Source organism: Chlorocebus sabaeus, chromosome 11 (assembly GCF_047675955.1).
Source record: "Chlorocebus sabaeus isolate Y175 chromosome 11, mChlSab1.0.hap1, whole genome shotgun sequence".
NCBI lineage: Eukaryota > Metazoa > Chordata > Mammalia > Primates > Cercopithecidae > Chlorocebus > Chlorocebus sabaeus.
This window is the reverse complement of record NC_132914.1, coordinates 122,228,706-122,247,371: the sequence shown is the minus strand read 5'-3', so window position 1 is coordinate 122,247,371 and position 18,666 is coordinate 122,228,706. Positions and strand designations below refer to the sequence as shown.

At 54.0% G+C, this 18,666-nt stretch overlaps 1 protein-coding gene across 2 annotated transcripts in view; it reads left to right on the top strand.

Moving 5' to 3' along the window:
• Nucleotides 1–18,666, top strand: part of DHX37 (DEAH-box helicase 37) — a 43,012-nt gene that overhangs the window by 17,706 nt on the left and 6,640 nt on the right. For both annotated transcript variants that reach the window (XM_008005184.3, XM_037995124.2), the window contains exons 8-20: nucleotides 800–913; nucleotides 3,198–3,299; nucleotides 3,510–3,624; nucleotides 4,929–5,024; nucleotides 5,260–5,345; nucleotides 6,323–6,467; nucleotides 7,131–7,207; nucleotides 7,508–7,740; nucleotides 11,560–11,671; nucleotides 14,596–14,702; nucleotides 14,852–15,040; nucleotides 17,991–18,115; nucleotides 18,206–18,322. In XM_008005184.3, the coding sequence (XP_008003375.3) occupies nucleotides 800–913; nucleotides 3,198–3,299; nucleotides 3,510–3,624; nucleotides 4,929–5,024; nucleotides 5,260–5,345; nucleotides 6,323–6,467; nucleotides 7,131–7,207; nucleotides 7,508–7,740; nucleotides 11,560–11,671; nucleotides 14,596–14,702; nucleotides 14,852–15,040; nucleotides 17,991–18,115; nucleotides 18,206–18,322 (1,618 nt within the window). The remainder of the gene's footprint in view (nucleotides 1–799; nucleotides 914–3,197; nucleotides 3,300–3,509; nucleotides 3,625–4,928; nucleotides 5,025–5,259; nucleotides 5,346–6,322; nucleotides 6,468–7,130; nucleotides 7,208–7,507; nucleotides 7,741–11,559; nucleotides 11,672–14,595; nucleotides 14,703–14,851; nucleotides 15,041–17,990; nucleotides 18,116–18,205; nucleotides 18,323–18,666) is intronic.

The window sequence follows — 18,666 nt, the reverse complement described above, 5'->3', positions numbered from 1 at the left end:
ATTTTTATTATAACTGTCTCACAGAGTTCACGCCTTGCCCAGGGTGTACTGAAAGCCTGTGGTGTGCAGGCTCTGCCCTGCGATGGGCCCAGACTCAGCCCCCTCATGGGAGCTTTGAGTCCAGTTGCGTTTGGTGAGGGGCAGCACCAGACTCGGAGTGGGGTGCCAGCCTCAGGCTGGGGGACAGGGGAGCCGCTGGGCCTTGCCCTTGAGAAGGGTTGCGTCTTCACAGTTCCTGGCCACGGAAGCTGTGTCCCAAGGTCTTTCCGTTTGTAAATCGGAACCCGAGCTGCTGCCTCCCATCAGCGCACTTGGGCCTTGGGGAAGCGCCCCACGCTTCCTAGGGAGCCGGCCATTTGATCAAGCGGATGGCATGCGTGTCTGGAGAGCCTGCAGGGACCGGGTGGGGGACTGCTGTCTGGTGAAGCTGTGCTCCGTGCTGGCTGTGACATCCCCTTGGGCAGGGCCAGTCTCTCAGGGGGATGGCAAAGGTAATTCCAGCCCTCCTGGCTTGGAGGCCACTGGGACTCCTGGGGTTGTCAGTGGATGCAGTTTGGGTCTGGGTAGCCCCTGTCTGTGTGGCACCTGCTGTCCGACTGCCCACGGCCCCACCCCCCGTCTCACGTCCATTTCCCACCTGCCCTCCCGCCCTGCGGGCATCTGAGTTGAGCAGCTCACCTCTGAAGAAGAGCAGCTGCCCTTCCTCTCACACTGTCTCCTCAAGTGGGAGTTCTGAGACGTGAAGCGGACCTTGGGGCTCAGGCCGGGAGGTGGGCCTCACCCCCGGACCTCCCCCCAGGACTTCCTGCTGCTGCGGTACAAGGTGGTGATCATCGACGAGGCCCACGAGAGGAGCGTGTACACGGACATCCTCATCGGCCTCCTGTCCCGCATTGTGACTCTCCGGGCCAAGGTAGAGCAGGAGGCGGGTGCTGGGGAGCCCCGAGCCCTGGGCCCCCCTAGCTCTGTCGGAGGCTTGGGCTCCCTTCACTTGTTCCCCGTTGCACCCTGGGCTGCTGCCATGAGCAGGTGCCCCAAGGACAAGGTCCCCTTGGGCCTACGTCTAGGCCCTGTGCCAGGGCCGTGAATCTTGGAACAGCCCCTGTATGATCCCTTCCCCACCGCCCCGGCACCAGCCTCCTAAACTGGTGTCCTTCTCCACACCCAAAGCAAGAGGCTCAGGCGAAGTGCTGTTGCCTGGCCAGGCGCAGTGGGCCAGTTGATGAGGCCTCTGGGCCTCTGGGATCAGCAGAGCGGGTGGGCCTGCCCGGCCAAGGGTCAGACTCCCGGAACTCTGAGAGGGGCTCCCCAGGGCCTCTTTCTCCATCTCCCTGCCCCAACCTGACACGGGCCTGCTGAGTGGAGGGTGCCACCCTGGGGCTGGGCTCTATGCAGTAGGCCTGTCCTACCCTCCCGGCGGGGAGAGGGGCCTGTGCTCCACATGTGCCACGAGCCTGGCCACGTTCAAGGCCCTGATAATCGACAGTGAACAAGACACCGTCTTGTTCTAACAGTTCCTGCCCTCCTGGGGCTTCCACTTCAGCAAGGGTGGCAGGCAGGATGCAGACTCAGTATGTGAGCCAGTGACAGACAAAACCGGGGGCAGTGAGGGAGGATGCGGGGCTAGTGAGGGTTTCACCCGAAAGGTGACCTCTGAGCTTGAGTGGAGGGCTGAGTGAGGGAGGGAGTGAGCAGCGTGCATCGCAGAGCGAGGAGAAATCTGACCGGAGGAGCGCAGTGCAGAGGTCCGGAGGCGGGCATCTGCCTGGTTCCCTTTTTCTTTTGGTAACAAGCTTTGTTGGGCTGTGATTCACATTTCATATCATTCATCCATTCAAATGTACAATTCAATGGTTTTTAGTCCATTCACAGAGTGTGCAGCCATCACCACAGTTTTACGTTTCATCACTCATCAATCCCAAAAGAAACTCTAGGCCGGGCACGGTGGTTCACGCCTGTAATCCCAGCACTTTGGGCGGCTGAGGTGGGTGGATCACTTAAGGTCAGGCGTTCGAGATCAGCCTGGCGAACATGGTGAAACCCTGTCTCTACTAAAAACACAAAAATTAGGCCTGGTGGCGGGCGCCTGTAATCCCAGCTGTTCGGGAGGCTGAGGCCGGAGAATCACTTAATCCCAGCAGGTAGAGCTTGTGGTGAGCCGAGATCGTGCCACTGCACTCCAGCCTGGGTAAGAGAGCGAGACTTCATCTGAAAAACAAAAACAAAAAGAAACCCTGTGCCTTTTACGGTTTTTTGTGGTGGTGGTTTTTGTTTTGTTTTGTTTTTTTGAGGCACAGTCTCATTGTCACCAAGACTGGAGCGCAGTGGTGCAATCACAGCTCACTGCAACCCCGACCTTCTGGGCTTAAGGAATCCTTTTGCCTCAGCCTCCCAAGAAGCTGGACCATGGTCACTCTATAACCATTTGCAAATGATTTCCCACAGTGGCTGCAGAGTTCCATGGTACTTCCCCACCAGCAGTGGCAGAGCTTCCAGCTTCTCCACATCCTGCCAACACTTGTCATTTTCCATTTTTATTATTCTAGACATCCCTGTGGGTGGAAAGTGATATCTCACTGTGGTCTTGGTTTGTGTCTTTAGGGAGTCTAGAGTGGCCAAGCAGTGAGCGTGAGGTGGAGTCAGGGGGTAGAGCAGAGAGGGACGGTCACTGTGGAGCAAGAGAGGGGCCTGTGCTGGGTGCCATGCCTCCCACAGAGGTGCTCTGGCCACTCCTTAGCTTCTGGTTTTGGGGTTTCCTAGCAGCAAAGGCAGCAAGGGCTTGAAGCAGAGCTCATGATGAGGCCATCAGGCATTGCTGAGCAGCCTGGGGACCAGAGAGCTCCCTCCCACCCCCACAGACCTCCGAGAATCAGGCAACTCCTCCCTGAGCCCCCAGAACAGACACCCAGTGAATCTTGGTGTCAGGTGGGAGCTAGGTTGGGTGGGCCCCAGTCTCAGCCCACCTGCCTCATATTCCACCATCAAAGCCTGACTCTGAAAGACACCAAGCCACCGCCCTGGGAGCAGCAGGTCCCGCTATTGACTCACTTTCTCCAAGGAGCCTTTGGCATCCAGAAAGGGGCAGAGGGTGGGGGCTGGAAACGGGGTGGGCAGCAGGGCACCCTCATGCCGATTTCCCAGGCTTCAGACCCACCTGTAGTACTGGGGCCGCGGTCACCAAGCCTGTCCTCCCACAGAGGAACCTGCCACTCAAGCTGCTCATCATGTCGGCCACACTGCGGGTGGAGGACTTCACCCAGAACCCGCGGCTCTTCGCCAAGCCGCCCCCAGTCATCAAGGTAACACAGGGTCCCAGGTCCTCCGTGAGCTTGGACGGCACAAGGACGCCCTGGTGTCGGGAGCCTACTGAGAGACTTCACTTGGTCCCATGGGGAATTGACAGCAGCTTGGAGAGGGTGTTGGAAACCTTGATTCAGAATGATGGGGAAAGGGAAGGCAGCCCTGGGCCGAAGCTCGCCCCCCACCGTGCCTTTCTGGGCGTCCCACAGGTGGAATCCAGGCAGTTCCCAGTAACTGTGCATTTCAACAAGCGGACCCCACTGGAAGACTACAGCGGCGAGTGCTTCCGGAAGATTTGCAAGATCCACCGGATGCTGCCCGCAGGTGAGGCCCTGGCCAGGTCAGGGGAAAGGAGCCTCCCTTCCTAAACCCTCGCTGAAGGCACAAGTGTGGGAGGGCCCATCTCCGAGTGGCTCAGAAAAGTCCCTTGTCCCTGCTAGGCCTCACTTCCTCACCTTCTCCAGAGTGTTCACAACGCCTGGCCTGCCTTATTCCACTCAGAATACTGTGAGGCTTCAGCAGCTACCAGACGGTGGAGTTTGCCATCTGTCCCCATCTGATAAGCAGAAAAACCCACAGAGCCCAGGCCGGTGCTGGCAGGTGACCATAGACACTGCAGGGGAACAGGCACATCCCCTCGAGAATCACGGATGCCCTTCACAGTTCTGCCTTGTCCCCATCACACCCACTCCTTTACTCACCTCAGGTTACGGAAATGGGCGTGACCTTTCTGTGTGAACAGATTGTGATCACTTCTAGCCAGTGATCACTTCTACTTTTTTTTGAGACAGAGTTTTACTTTTGTTGCCCAGGCTGGAGTGCAGTGGCGGATCTTGGCACACTGCAACCTCCGCCTCCTGGATTCAAGCAATTCTCCTGCCTCAGCCTCCCAAGGAGTTGAGATTACAGGTACACACTGCCACGCCCGGCTAATTTTTTATATTTTAGTAGAGATGGGGTTTCATCATGTTGGCCAGGCTGGTCTCGAACTCCTGACCTCAGGTGATCGCCTGCCTCTGCCTCCCAAAGTGCTAGAATTACAGGTGTGAGCCACCGTGCCCAGCCTAATCAGAGACTCTTGTGTGCCGAATTCGGGCCCAAGGCTGACTTTCTTCATGTTAGGGAGGCAGGGAGCCGTGGGGGTGCTTCCCACCAAGCTTGAACTCCTCCTTCAAGGAAGCTGAGGTCGCTGCTTCATGATGCTCTGTCCTTGCTCTGCTTACAGCCTCTCGGGGCTCCCATCCATTCTCTGGGAGACTGGGGCTGGCGGGAGGCGAGGCGGAAGCTTGGGCAGTGAGCCTTCCTGCAGCCTCGGGTCTCAGGTCAGCCACGGCGCTGTCACAAGTGTGGTGTGCAGGTTTTCACTTGAGCACATTTCTCAGGGCTTTTGGGTCTGTGCCTGGGAGTGGCGTTGCTGTGCTGTGTGGTCGCTGTGTTTATTGAACTCCCTGGCAACAGCTCCTTCAGTCTGGGGGTGCTGCCTCCTGCTCGTCTATGTTTATGTACCCCCGTCTTCCCGCATTATCCCTGGAGCCCCGCCTCTCAGAGCAGGGCCTGGCAGGTGCCCATTGCTAAGCAAATGTTTGTGAGTGACTGATGGATAACAGAGGGGCCCGTTCTTTCCGCAGGCGGCATCCTGGTGTTCCTGACAGGGCAGGCTGAGGTGCACGCGCTGTGCCGCAGGCTCAGGAAGGCTTTCCCACCCTCCAGAGCCCGGCCACAAGGTAAAGAGGATGCCCCGACCCGCGCTCTGCCCTGAGCAGCTGGGCTTGGCCTCACGCTCCCTGGCTGGGGTGCAGCTCCCGCCTCTGAGCTTCCCTTCCCTCTGCAAGCGTCAGCACCTTTGCCGTCCCCCACCTCACCCCCTAATAAATGACCATGCCTTGAACAACAAAGAGCAGTGTGCTAGCGACCATGCGGGCCACACACGCCTTTCTCTCCAACCTGCCCCTTTTCCAGAAAAGGACGATGATCAGAAAGACTCAGCGCAGGAAATGCGGAAGTTTAAGAAGTCGAGGGCCAGGGCCAAGAAGGCGCGGACCGAGGTACGTGGGAGGCTGGCAGGGACTCCTGGAGAGTAAGGCTGCGTTGTCCAGGATAGCAGCCGCCAGCCCCATGTGGCTGCTTAGGTTTAAGTGTAATTGGAATAAAATGAAATTTAAAATCCAGTTCCTGGTTGGGCACAGTGGCTCATGCCTGTAATTCCAGCACTTTGGGAGGCCAAGGTGGGAGGATCATTTAAGGCCTAGAGTTTGAGACGAGCCTGGGCAACATGGTGAGACCTTGTCTCCACAAAAAATTTTTAAAATTAATCCAGTGTGGTGGCACATGCCTGTGGGCCCAGCTGCTCAGAGGCTGAGGTGGGAGAACCATCTGAGCCCAGGAGGTCAAGGCTGCAGTGAGCCGTGATGGCCCCACTGCACTCCAGCCTGGGCAACAGAGTGAGACTCTGTCTCTGAAAAGGAAAAGAAGGCCAGGCGTGGTGGCTATGCCTGTAATCCCAGCACTTTGGGAGACTGAGGCAGGTGGATCACCTGAGGTCAGGAGTTCAAGTCCAGCTTGACCAACATGGCAAAACCCCGTCTCTACTAAAAATACAAAATTAGCCAGGCATGGTGATGTGCGCCTGTACTCCCAGCTACTCTGGGATGGCTGGGCTGGGAGGTGCTTTCCTCCAGCCTCTGCATGAAGGCACCGTGGGTCTTGCGGTCCGTGACAGTAGCGTAAGTACTCAGCCGTCTCCAACTTGCCTGTTGCACTACTGATGTGTCAGGCAGTGATCCAAGTTCTTCACGTGTGTTCACACAACCCTCCCACCAGCCTGAGAGACAAGGTCTGTGATAGTCCCCATTGTTTAGGTGGGAAAACTCAGACAGGAAGAAATAGTTATGTGGCCTGCCCTGGGTCACACGGCCCGTGGGTGTGGACCGGGGCTTCCACATGAGGGCACCTGTCTTCCTGCACATGCCTCATCCTCACACCCAGGGTCCCTGCAGCCCGGGTGTCTATGTGTTCGCCGTAGGTGCTGCCCCAGATCAACTTGGATCATTACTCGGTGTTGCCGGCAGGTGAAGGCGATGAGGACAGGGAGGCGGAAGTGGACGAGGAAGAGGGGGCCCTGGACTCCGACCTCGATCTGGACTTGGGGGATGGCGGGCAAGATGGAGGTGTGTTCCTAGCCCCTAGTTCCTGCTCACATTCATTAGCTCTGCCCTGAGGCTGTACCCAGAGCCCTTGTGGGCCCCCTGGGGGCCGGGGTTCTAGCAGCTTTGTCCTCGATGCTTCCTGAGTTCTTTGAAACCGCCCGGCACGAGGAGGCCTGGAACATTTGCCGTGCTGGATGTAATGGGGCCTGCCAGCCCCTTTGCTGACAGGTGCGGCTCTCCAGGGCCCAGGAGTGTTGCCCCGCTCCGTGTGCTCGGAGGGGCCCCCGAATGTAGATGGACCCAGTGCCCTGCTGTCAGCCAGGGGCTGAGTGGGGCAGCAGAGGGTACCCCAGTACTGGCTCAGCCTGAGCCTACCACAGTGCTGCCAGGACACGAGGAGCAGAGTCAGGCCCCCAGGATCCATGCCAGGGGTTTGGAGGAGGAGATTGTGCAGCACAGCAGGGGTTCAGATCCGGCTCAGGGCAGTAGAGACCAGAGAGCCCCTGGGAACCTCTCAGCAGTCCCCCCACGCTTGGCCTGGCTGGTCCCGAGGGGAGCCTCCTCAGCAGGGCAAAGGAAGGAGCTCTCGTGGAGCAGCCTACGGGTGCAGGGCAGCTGTGGCTGGCTCCTGCCTGTGGGCATCTGTCCTGGCCCGGGTGCCAGTAACCTCTGCTTTCCCTCCAGGTGAGCAGCCGGACACCTCCCTCCCACTCCATGTGCTCCCACTGTACTCTCTGCTGGCCCCAGAGAAGCAAGCACAGGTAACCGTGCTGGGCCGGTGCCCAGCTTTTGGGGCACTTTTAAGGACATTGCAGTGAGGTTAGTCAAGCCCTTGGTCCTCACCATCTGCTGTTTGACCAGCATCCCCAGAGTTTTGAGGAATATTGAGGTAGTTTTGGAGAACAGGGAACACTCCTGCAAGGCACTGGGTCCCAGATGGGATGGCTTGTCCTTGCTACCTCTCCAGCACACCAGCCTGGCTGGCTTTGTCCTTGGACCTCCATTCTACGATTTCTTTCCTGATTCTGGTGTTTTCTTGCCATCCCCTCCCTGAATCCTAGGTCTTTAAGCCTCCACCGGAGGGGACTCGGTTGTGTGTTGTGGCCACCAACGTTGCCGAGACGTCTCTTACCATCCCTGGCATCAAGTACGTGGTGGACTGTGGGAAGGTCAAGAAGCGTTACTACGACCGCGTCACCGGCGTGTCCTCCTTCTGTGTCACCTGGGTCTCCCAGGCATCAGCTGACCAGCGAGCAGGCAGAGCAGGACGGACAGAGCCTGGCCACTGCTACAGGTGGGTTACCCAGGCTCCTCCTCAGGGACGTTGGCGCCGCCTTACAATAGCCACTGAGGAACAAGGGAAGGACACTGACCCCACCTCCATCTCTAGTGCGTCCCGTGTCCTGCCGGGACCCTGTGACTTTGGGGTGCTCCCCAGCCCTTTTGCTGGCTTTCAGATACCCACAGTATTTGTTTCTTTCTTTTTTTTTTTTTTTGAGATGAAGTTTCACTCTTGTCACCCAGACTGGAGTGCAATGGCGCGATCTCAGCTCACTGCAACCTCCACCTCCTAGGTTCAAGCAATTCTCCTGCCTCAGCCTCCTGAGTAGCTGGGACTGCAGGTGCATGCCACCACTCCCAGCTAATTTTTGTATTTTAATTTTATTTATTTATTTAAATTTTTGTATTTTTAGTAGAGACAAGGTTTCAGCATGTTGGCCAGACTGGTCTCGAACTCCTGTCCTCAGGTGATCCACCCGCCTTGGCCTCCCAAAGTGTTGGGATTACAGACGTGAGCCACCGCCCCTGGCCTACTCGCAGTGTTTCTTTTTTTTTCTTCTTTTTTTTCAAGACCGAGTCTTGCTCTGTCGCCCAGGCTGGAGTGCAGTGGCGGGATCTCAGCTCATTGCAAGCTCTGCCTCCCGGGTTCACGCCATTCTCCTGCCTCAGCCTCCCGAGTAGCTGGGACTACAGGCGCCCTCCACCATGCCCGGCTAATTTTGTATTTTTTTATTTTATTTTTTGTATTTTTAGTAGAGATGGGGTTTCACTGTGTTAGCCAGGATGGTCTCCATCTCCTGACCTCATGATCCGCCCATCTTGGCCTCCCAAAGTGCTGGGATTACAGACGTGAGCCACCGTGCCCAGCCCACTGTTTCTTTATTCTGCTACTGAGGTCAGGGTCAGCTCTTGAGTACTGTTTGTTTTGTTAACAGCTTGATCAGGATATAATTCACTTACCATAAAGTGCATAATTTTAAAGCGTACAATCCAGGAGGTTTTAGGACAGTCACAGAGTTCTGCAACCATCACCACAATCAATGTCAGAACTTCCCATCAACCCAAAAAGAAACCCCGTGGCCGTTGCGGTCACCCCCATTCTTCCCCGCCCCAGCCTGTGGCAAGCACCAGTCCGATAGTGTTTGTCTCTAGGGATGTGCCTGTTGTGGACAGTTCAGATAAATGCAATAAAGTCATACAAGGTGTCGCCCCTCGTGTCTGGCCTCTGCCGCTCAGCACGGTAAGTTTTCGAGGCTCACCCTGGGTGGCCGGTGTCAGCACCCCGCTCCTGGCCGTGGCTGAGTGATATCGCACCATATGGATGTGCCAAGCTTTGTTTGTCGGCTCATCAGCTGGTGGACGTTTGGTTGTTTTCACCTCGTGGCTATTGTGGATAGTGCTGCTCTGAACACTCAGGTACAAGGATTTGCCTGACTCTGTTTTCATTGCTCTTGCAGTGGAACCTAAGAGAACTGCTGTGCCGTATGGTAACTCTGGGTTTAACTTACCGAGGAACCACCAAACTGTTTTCCACAGCAGCTGCCCCATTTTACATGCCTACCAGCAGTGAATGAGGGTTTCAGTTTCTTCACATCCTCACCAACACTTTTTTATTTTTTTTTTGAGATGGAGTCTCGCTCTGTCACCCAGGCTGGAGCACAGTGGTGCAATCTCAGCTGACTGCAACCTCCGCCTCCCGGGTTCAAGCAGTTCTCCTGCCTCAGCCTCCCGAGTAGCTGGAATGACTGGCATGCATTACCATGTCCATATAAGTTTTTGGTTTGTTTGTTTTGTTTTTGAGACTGAGTCTTGCTGTTGTCAGCCTGGGCTGGAGTGCAATGGCTCAATCTCAGCTCACTGCAACCTCCGCCTCCAGGGTTCCAGCAATTCTCCTTCCCCAGCCTCCCAGGTAGCTGAGATTACAGTTACCCACCATCACGCCCAGCTAATTTTTGTATTTTTAGTAGAAATGGGATTTCACCATGTTGGCCAGGCTGGTCTCGAACTCCTGACCTCAGGTGATCCACCTGCCTCAGCCTCCCAAAGTGCTAGGATTACAGGCATGAGCCATGGTGCCCAGCCAATTTTTAGATTTTTGGTAGAGACAGGGTTTCACCATGTTGGCCAGGTTGGTCTCGAACACCTGCCTCGGCCTCCCAAAGTGCTGGGATTATAGGCATGAACCACGGCACCTGGCCAGCACCAACACTTATTTTTAATATTTTTGGTTTTGCTGGGTTTTTTTCTGAGAGACAAGGTCTCGCTCTGTTGCTCAGGCTGGAGTTCAGTGGCACAAGTATAGCTCACTGCAGCCTCTGCCTTCTGGGCTCAAGCAGTGTTCCCGCCTCAGCCTCCCACGTAGCTGGGAGTAGAGGCACGTGGCACTGTGCCTGGCTTCAGGTGTTTTTTTTGTTTTGTTTTGTTTTAATGTGTGACTATGTCCTGTCACACAGCCCTGCCGAGGTCCTGAGAATATGTGCCCCTACCTCCCCCACCCCCACTTTTTTTTATATGAAAGCTTCAGTATTTTTGAGCCTAGCTCTCCTAGTGGGTGTGAAGTGGTATCACACTGTGGCTTTGGTTTGTTTCCCTAATGATGGCCTCTTTTCATATGTTTACTGGCCCTTCATGCATCTTCCTAGGGAACTGCCTATTCAGATCTTTCACTCGTTTTTTAATTAGGTTATTTGTCCTTTTATTGTTGATCTGTAAGAGTTCTTTAGGCCAGGCACTGTGGCTCACATCTGTAATCCTAGCACTTTGGGAGGCCAAGATGGGCAGATCACAAGGTCAGGAGTTCAAGACCACCCTGGCCAACATAGTGAAACACTGTCTCTACTAAAAATACAAAAATTAACTGGGCATGGTGGCATGCACTTGTAATCCCGGCTACTTGGGAGGCTGAGGCAAGAGAATCACTTGAACCTGGGAGGCAGAGGTTGCAGTGAGCCAAGATCACGCCCCTGCACTCCAATTTGGGCGACAGAGTGAGACTTTGTCTCAAAAAAAAAGTTATTTATATAACCTGGATATTAGATCCTAGTCAGATGTGTCATCATCGACAAATATTTTCTCCTAATCCATGTGCTGTGTGTATGTGTGTGTGTGTGCACGTGTATGTAATAAATAGCTTTATTGCTGTTCCTTTTGTCAGGGCTACATGTTAATTACAAAAGTAGAAAATTTAGAAAATTTACAAAGAAAACCAGTAAGAAGTAACTGTTGTTAAAGTGTAGAGTGCTATGCACCATCCCCTGTTTTAAGTACTCTACAAGGAATAATACCTTTTCTTTTGGTTTTGAGATGGGGTCTTGCTCTATTGCCCAGACTGGAGTACAGTGGTGCCATCTGGCTCACTGCAACCTTTGCCTCCTGGGTTCAAGTGATTCTCCTGCCTCAGCCTGCTGAGTAGCTGGGACTACAGGTGCACGCCACCATGCCTGGCTAATTTTTGTATTTTTAGTAGAGATAGGGTTTCTCCATGTTGGCCAGGCTGGTCTCGAACTCCTAACCTCAAGTGATCCATCCGCCACAGCCTTCCAAAGGGCTGGGATTACAGGCGTGGACCACCACACCCAGCCCATGGAACAGTATCTAATTAATTTTCACCAATTCCCTACGAGGCAGCAGCAATTTGAGCTGCATTTCACAGGTGAGGAGAACGAGGCAGGAAGAGGTGAAGCACCGTGCGTGGTGTCAGGTCGGGATCCAGTCTCAGTGGCCGTGGCTGAGTTTTGCATTTGTTGTCCCGGTTTCTCTCTGCCCAGGCTGTATTCATCTGTGGTTTTTGGTGTGAGTTTTGTGTTTATTTTCCCGGTTTCTCTCTGCCCAGGCTATATTCATCTGCGGTTTTTGGTGACTTCGAGCAGTTTCCTCCTCCAGAAATCACCCGGAGGCCTGTTGAAGACTTAATCCTTCAAATGAAGGCCCTCAACATTGAAAAGGTCAGTTGCTGCCCCTAGTCCCGCTCTGAGCCACCCCAGTAGTCCACCTCCCTTTCCCTGAGGCAGGGAACCCAGAGCTGGGCCTGCTGGTGTCTGGCCTGTGGCAGCCGCTTACATGACAGTGCATCAGCAGGTGCTCCCAGGGCTTTTGGACTCCTGTCACCATTGCCTCCCTAATGCTGTGTCCCCCGTGGGCACCCAGGGGATGGCTGCCTGGAGTAGAGGCAGCAGGGTCCTGCACGCTGTTCATGGACCATCTGTCCGTGGGGCGTGCAGAACATGCTGCTGGCTCTTCCTGGCTGCAGCCTTCTCCAACCCAGTCCTCCAGTGGAGGGGGATCCCTCTAGGGTCACCTCCCCTCTCCCTGCTCCAGGGCAGGCTGAGCCAGGCAGTGCCCCGTGCCACGCTGCGTGCTGTCCTGTGGGCATTCAGATCACCATTTAACTGATGAGGAAACAGAGGCAGGGAAGTGAAGGTTTTTGTCCAGGGACACACATCTAATAAGCAATAGAACCCACATGGTCTTCTAGTGCCTTTTAAACATCTGTGCTCACTGATTTTTCTGGATGTTAATATGTTCAAAATTATAAAAACTTTAGATACTTGAGATCATCAGGGAGAAGGTGAAGCCTGTCCCACTGTCCACCATTTGTGACCTGTGTCCCAGTTATGTTTCCAAACACATAACATCCTGTACTTTATTATTGTGGTTGTCTGAATATTGTGTGATATTTTACAGGCTGTTTTGGGCTTTTTTCACCTAATAAAAATCATGGGTGCTGGCCGGGCATGGTGGCTCACACCTGTAATCCCAGCACTTTGGGAGGCCGAGGCAGGTGGATTACTTGAGGTCAGGAACTCGAGACCAGCCTGGCCAACATGGTGAAACCCCATCTCTACTAAAAATACAAAAAAAAAAAATATTAGCCAGGGAGGCTGGGCACAGTGGCTCACGCCTGTAATCCCAGCACTTTGGAAGGCCGAGGCAGGTGGATCACGAAGTCAGGAGTTCAAGACCAGCCTGGCCAACATGGTGAAGTAAATGTAAAGATATATCTCTTTACTGTCTGTAGTAAAGATATAAAAAATTAGCTGGGTGTGGTGGCATACACCTGTAATCCCAGCTACTCAGGAGGCTGAGGCAGGATAATCACTTGAACCCAGGAGGCAGAGGTTGCAGTGCACTTAGATTGCACCATTGCACTCCAGCCTGGGCGACAGGGCAAGACTCCGTCTCAAAAAAAAAACAAAAGTCAGGCATGGTGACAGGCGCCTATAATCCCAGCTACTTGGGAGGCTGAGGCAGGAATTGCTTGAACCCGAGAGGCAGCAGTTGCAGTGAGCCGAGACCGTGCCATTGCACTCCAGCCTGGACGACATAGCAAGACTCCATTTCAAAAAAACAAGAATAAAAGAAAAAGAAAAACATCATAAATGCCAAGTATGTGCTGGGCGCTCTGTATGTGTGACCTCAGGTTATCCTCCCAGCCACTCTAGGATGGAGTTGCTAGTGTTATTGCCCCATTTTCCAGATGAGGAGCCTGAGGCACGGATACAGGCCTGATTGTGGGTCACATGGATAAAACGTGTCAGGGCTGGGCTAGGAGCTCAGTGTGGCTGGGAGCACTGTCTGGAGTGCCTCCCACAATGACATCAAGTCCCCTCTGTAGGAACTCTGCAGTGGCTTCCCCTGGCTCTTGAGTCAGCTCCAGAGCAGGTCCCCAGCTGCCTTCCCCCAGTCCTGGGTTCCTAGCGTTCCCGCCCTACCTGCGTGCCTGCTGTAGGCTCACCGCTCTGCCTCTAGCTTTATTGAGATAGAGTTGGTGCACCACACAGTCACCCGTTGAAAGTGTGTGGGGCAGTAGTTTCCAGTGTGTTCACAAAGTTGTGCAAATACCACCATGGCCATCTTCATCACCCCAGAAAGAAAGCATGTCACCTTCATCTGTCACCACCTCCCAGCTCCCTGGCCCCTGCGCCCTCTCCTCTCTATGGATTTGCCAGTTTGGGACATTTCATGCAGATGGAATCCTGCAACATGTGGCCTTTGTGCCCAGCATCTTTCCCTGAGTGTGATGTTCTCAAGGTCCGTCCGTGGTGTAGCGCGTGTCGCTGCTTCATTCCTTTTCGTGGCTGAATCATAGTCCATTTTGTGGATGGACTGCGTTTTGTTCATCCACTCCTCCATTGAGAGACGCGTGGGTTGCTTCTGTCTTTTGGCTATTGTGATAAATTTATTCACATTATTATTATTATTTTGAGATGGAATCTCACTCTGTCACCCAGGCTGGAATGCAGTGGCGTGATCTCAGCTCACTGAAACCCCCGCCTCTCAGGTTCAAGTGATTCTCCTGTCTCAGCCTCCCAAGTAGCTGGGACTACAGGCGAGCACCACCACACCCGGCTAATTTTTGTCTTTTTAGTAAAGATGGGGGTTTCACCATATTGGTCAGGCTGGTCTCGAACTCCTGACCTCAGGTGATCTGCCCGCCTCAGCCTCCCAAAGTGCTGGGATTACAGGCGTGAGCCACTGCACCGGGCCAATTTATTCATATTATGCCTCACTGACTACCTGTGGCCCCTCCTGGTCAAATGATGCTAAGTCCTTATGAGTGTAACGGTATGTTTAAAAACAAAAACCGAAAAAAGCACCCAGTGGGGCCAAAGCACAGCCCTCAGTGCCTAGCCAGTGCTTGCGATGTGTTTTTGAGTGAATGGATGATGTGAGTGAGTGAAAGAGACTTTGGGGTTCCATTGGGACCTGGCCTTTGAGGGTGCCCCAGCCCCCGTGTCCCCACTGGCATGAGCTGAACCCGGAGAGAGCGGGTGGAGGGAGTGCCTGCCATAGATGGAGCAGGAGCACTGGACTTGCTTCTTGGCATTCACCGTGTCCCTGCCGTGTCTCCTCGTGTCTCGTGTCCCAGGTCATCAACTTCCCCTTCCCGACGCCCCCCTCCGTGGAGGCCCTTCTTGCCGCCGAGGAGCTGTTGATCGCACTGGGTGCCCTGCAACCGCCCCAGAAAGCAGAAAGGTAGGCCCAAGAGATGCAGGACCCAGTTCCTGTCCCGTTCGGGGCCCTCTCTCCCCTTTGCTGGGCCTGAGCGGCCTCACGCGTGGGGCCTCCCAGCTCTGGCTCCAGAGCTCCTCTCAGAGCACCGCCACTACCACCTCCATCTCCAGGGTGAAGCAACTGCAGAAGAACCGGCTGAGCTGCCCCATCACTGCGCTGGGCCGGACCATGGCCACGTTCCCCGTGGCACCCCGCTACGCCAAGATGCTGGCTCTGAGCCGGCAACACGGCTGCCTGCCCTATGCCATCACCATCGTGGCCAGCATGACGGTGCGGGAGCTGTTTGAGGAGCTGGACAGGTGCGAGGTTAGCAGCTGGGTACTCAGGGCCAAGCTCAGTCCCGACAGGGGCTCCGATCTGAGAGCCGACCTGCACCCCGGCTTCCTAGGGAATCACCGGCTTGTTGGGTGGCCTCCTGCAAGACCCTCATTCTCTCTGAGCCCTTCTGTATTCTGATCTCTGCAGTGGCCGTGTTGGTCCCTGTCTGCTGCCCCTCATACATTGCATGAAATAGACTAGGAGGTGGGGGGGTCCCCCCGATCATCAGAGGGTCATAGATTCCAGAAAAATGACACTTTGAGTGAAACCATTTAAAACACAGACCAAAATAGGGAAAGGCAGTACCCTTGAAAAGTGCCACTAAGGCCAGGCGTGGTGGTTGACGCCTGTAATCCCAGCACTTTGGAAGGCTGAGACTTGAGGTCAGGAGTTTGAGACTAGCCTGGACATGGTAAAACCCCGTCTGTATAAAAAAATACAAAAATTAGCCAGGCGTGGTGGCGCATGCCTGTAATCCCAGCTACTTGGGAGGCTGAGGCATGAGAATCATTTGAACCCAGGAGGTAGAGGGTTGTGGTGAGCTGAGATCGCACCACTGTATTCCAGCCTGGGCAACAGTGAGACCCTTCTCTAAAAAAAGAAAAAGAAAAGTGACACTAAGACTGTGAAAGTATGTTGAAAGTATGTTTAGTGCATTGTGTATTTAACAAAATTTATTTATAGATTATGACTACATGCTGATTCTTAGAATGAACAATTATTTAATGATTTCCTGGCATCCTGTAGCGTAGATCTGCCTTTGGCAGCTTGATGATAAAAGGGGTCATTTCTGCAGAAATTTCTGGAAGCAACTTGAGTTTCTCAAGGACTTCGTAAGTCTTCAGTGTTCACATCATTCCTCCTGAAACAGCCTTTCATGCCATCAGTTGTGACCATCTCTGCCTCAGCTGTGAGCCAGGCTTCTGCTGCCACCAGGTCTCGTCAACTGTGAATGGTGCAGGCAGGCCCACGATGCCACTTCATTGACTCTGTGAGCCTCTGCATCTTGTGCAAAGCCTGCTGCTTGCTTCCCTTAGGGTCAGTCTACCTGTGTTTGGACCATCTTGTCAGATGACAGAGCAGACACTAGTTGGGAAGGCAGTTAGGTGGACACTGGGGAATCTTTTGAGATTTGGATGGTTTTTCTTTATTTATTCTCCTCCACCTCCCCTCCCCAGTCTCACCCACCCTAACCAGGAACTTTGCTTTAGGCCACGTCACTGCGTGGGCCATTCCATACTGCAGCCACTAACCGCACGTGGTCTGAGCCTGTGAAACGTGGCAGTTACGACAACAAACTGACTTAAAACCTTACTTATTTTTAATAGTTTAAATTTAAACAGCCACATGTGGCTAGTGGCCACCATATTGGCCAGTGCAGTTCCAGACCTTTCCCTGTGCTCTGCACGGACAGAGATTTACTTTGAGGAAATGAGATCAGATGGTCCTGCAACTTGCCTTTTCTGCATCCTGTATCTTTTCAGGGTCAGTGCATCTGAACTTCAAAAGCAGCTTTAGCCAGGCATGGTGACTCACGCCTGTAATCCCAGCACTTGGGATGCTGAGGCAGGCAGATTACTCAAGAGGTCAGGAGTTTGAGAGCAGCCTGGCCAACACAGTGGAACCCCGTCTCTACTAAAAATAAAAAACCAGGCGTAGTAGTGGACACCTGTAATCCCAGCTATTTGTCAGAATCCCTTGGGGAGAATAATAGGGTTGTCTGGAGAAACAGAAAGTGGTGTCCATTTCAGTCGGGGTCTGAAGGCACAGGAACCAGGAGCGTCTAGGACAGGGAAGACCCAGCTCACACAGTCAGCAGAGCCTGAAGTCACACCTCCTCTGCCTACTTGGGCCCTCAGTGGATCGGATGCGGCCCACACCCACACTGGGGAGGGCAGTAGCTTTACGCCGGTCACCAATTCAAAGACACACCCAGAAATAAAGCTTAACCAGCTAACTGGACATCCCTTTGCCCAGTTAAGTGGACACAAAATTAACTGTCACATGTAAGGTCTTGAAAACCGAGGTGTCTTGGCCTCTGCCCAGATCCCCTGATCAGCGTCTCCTGGTCCCAGCATCTCTAAGACTGCCTGCCCAATGCTGGTGTCAAGGTTCTATAGCATGGTGACTGAGAGCTCAGGTCTGGTTCAAATCTCCCTCTGCCATTCTGAGCTGTGTGGCCTTAGGCAAGTGACTGTACCACTCTGAGCTTCATTTTCTCCATCTGGAAAATGGGGATGATGATGATGATGATGATGATGATGATAATTGGATTGTTGGTAGAATTAAATGAGTTAACACAAGCAAAGGTCTTTGAGCCGTGCCTGACACATATGTAAATGGTCGTATTATTTTCAAGTTTGGAAGCCACTGGCATCATTCATTTATCCCGTCCACCTTGGTGGCTATTTAAGCAGTTAGCAGAGTTTTTTTTACTTAAAAATGGTGCAGTGGCCAGGCATGATGGCTCATGCCTGTAATCCCAGCACTCTGGGAGGCCAAGATGGGTGGATCATGAGGTCAGGAGATCGAGACCATCCTGGCTAACATGGTGAAACCCCGTCTCTACGAAAAAAAATACAAAAAATTAGCCGGGCGTGGTGGTGGGCACCTGTAGTCCCAGCTACTTGGGAGGCTGAGGCAGGAGAATGGTGTGAACCTGGAAGACAGAACATGCAGTGAGCCGAGATCAGGCCACTGCACTCCAGCCTGGGCGACAGAGCGAGACTCTGTCTCAAAAAAAAGAAAAAAAGCAACGGTGCAGCGGTGGCTGCCAATGGTGAATTTTGAGCTAGACCTTAATACCTTAATTACATTCATCGGTGACCCCACAAGGCCTCTGAGCCTGTCCTGATGAATAAAAGAGTTCCCCCTGCTGAGGCCCTGAGTGCAGCCGGGACCCCAGCCCGGACAGTATGTGTGTGTTTGCAGACCAGCAGCCAGTGACGAGGAGCTCGCCAGGCTGAAGAGTAAGCGGGCCCGGGTGGCCCAGATGAAGAGGACCTGGGCAGGGCAGGGGGCTTCTCTGAAGCTCGGCGACCTCATGGTGCTGCTGGGTTAGTGCCCTGCCTGGTGGAGGGTGGGGGGGGGGTCACCCAGGCATGGGATGGATCAGAGAGAGAGCATGCCCCTTCTTCGTCCCCTAGGTGCCGTGGGAGCCTGTGAGTATGCCGGCTGCACGCCCCAGTTTTGCGAAGCCAACGGGCTGCGGTACAAAGCCATGATGGAGATCCGGCGCCTGCGGGGCCAGCTGACCAGCGCAGGTACGGCCCCGCGCCGGCATATGCTGCTGCACCCGGTGGGCACCCCGACCTGGGCACTTGAAATGTTTAAAAAAGTGATCCATAGAGTCCATGTTTGCACACTTCTACGCACCAAAATGTTTTTATAACCCTAAATCAATACTTGGGGAGCTTTTCCAGGCACAAGGGAATGTGCACACGAGCAGGGCACTAACAGATTCGAGCTGCCAGCCTGCGCCTTCCCCCACCAGGTCGTCTCTCGGTTTCACCTTTTCCCTGGTGAGGCCCTGCCGTTTTCCATCACTGCTCTGGCCTGGACTCCCTTCCCTCCCACATGTCCCCCAGACCCTTCTCATGCAGAAGCA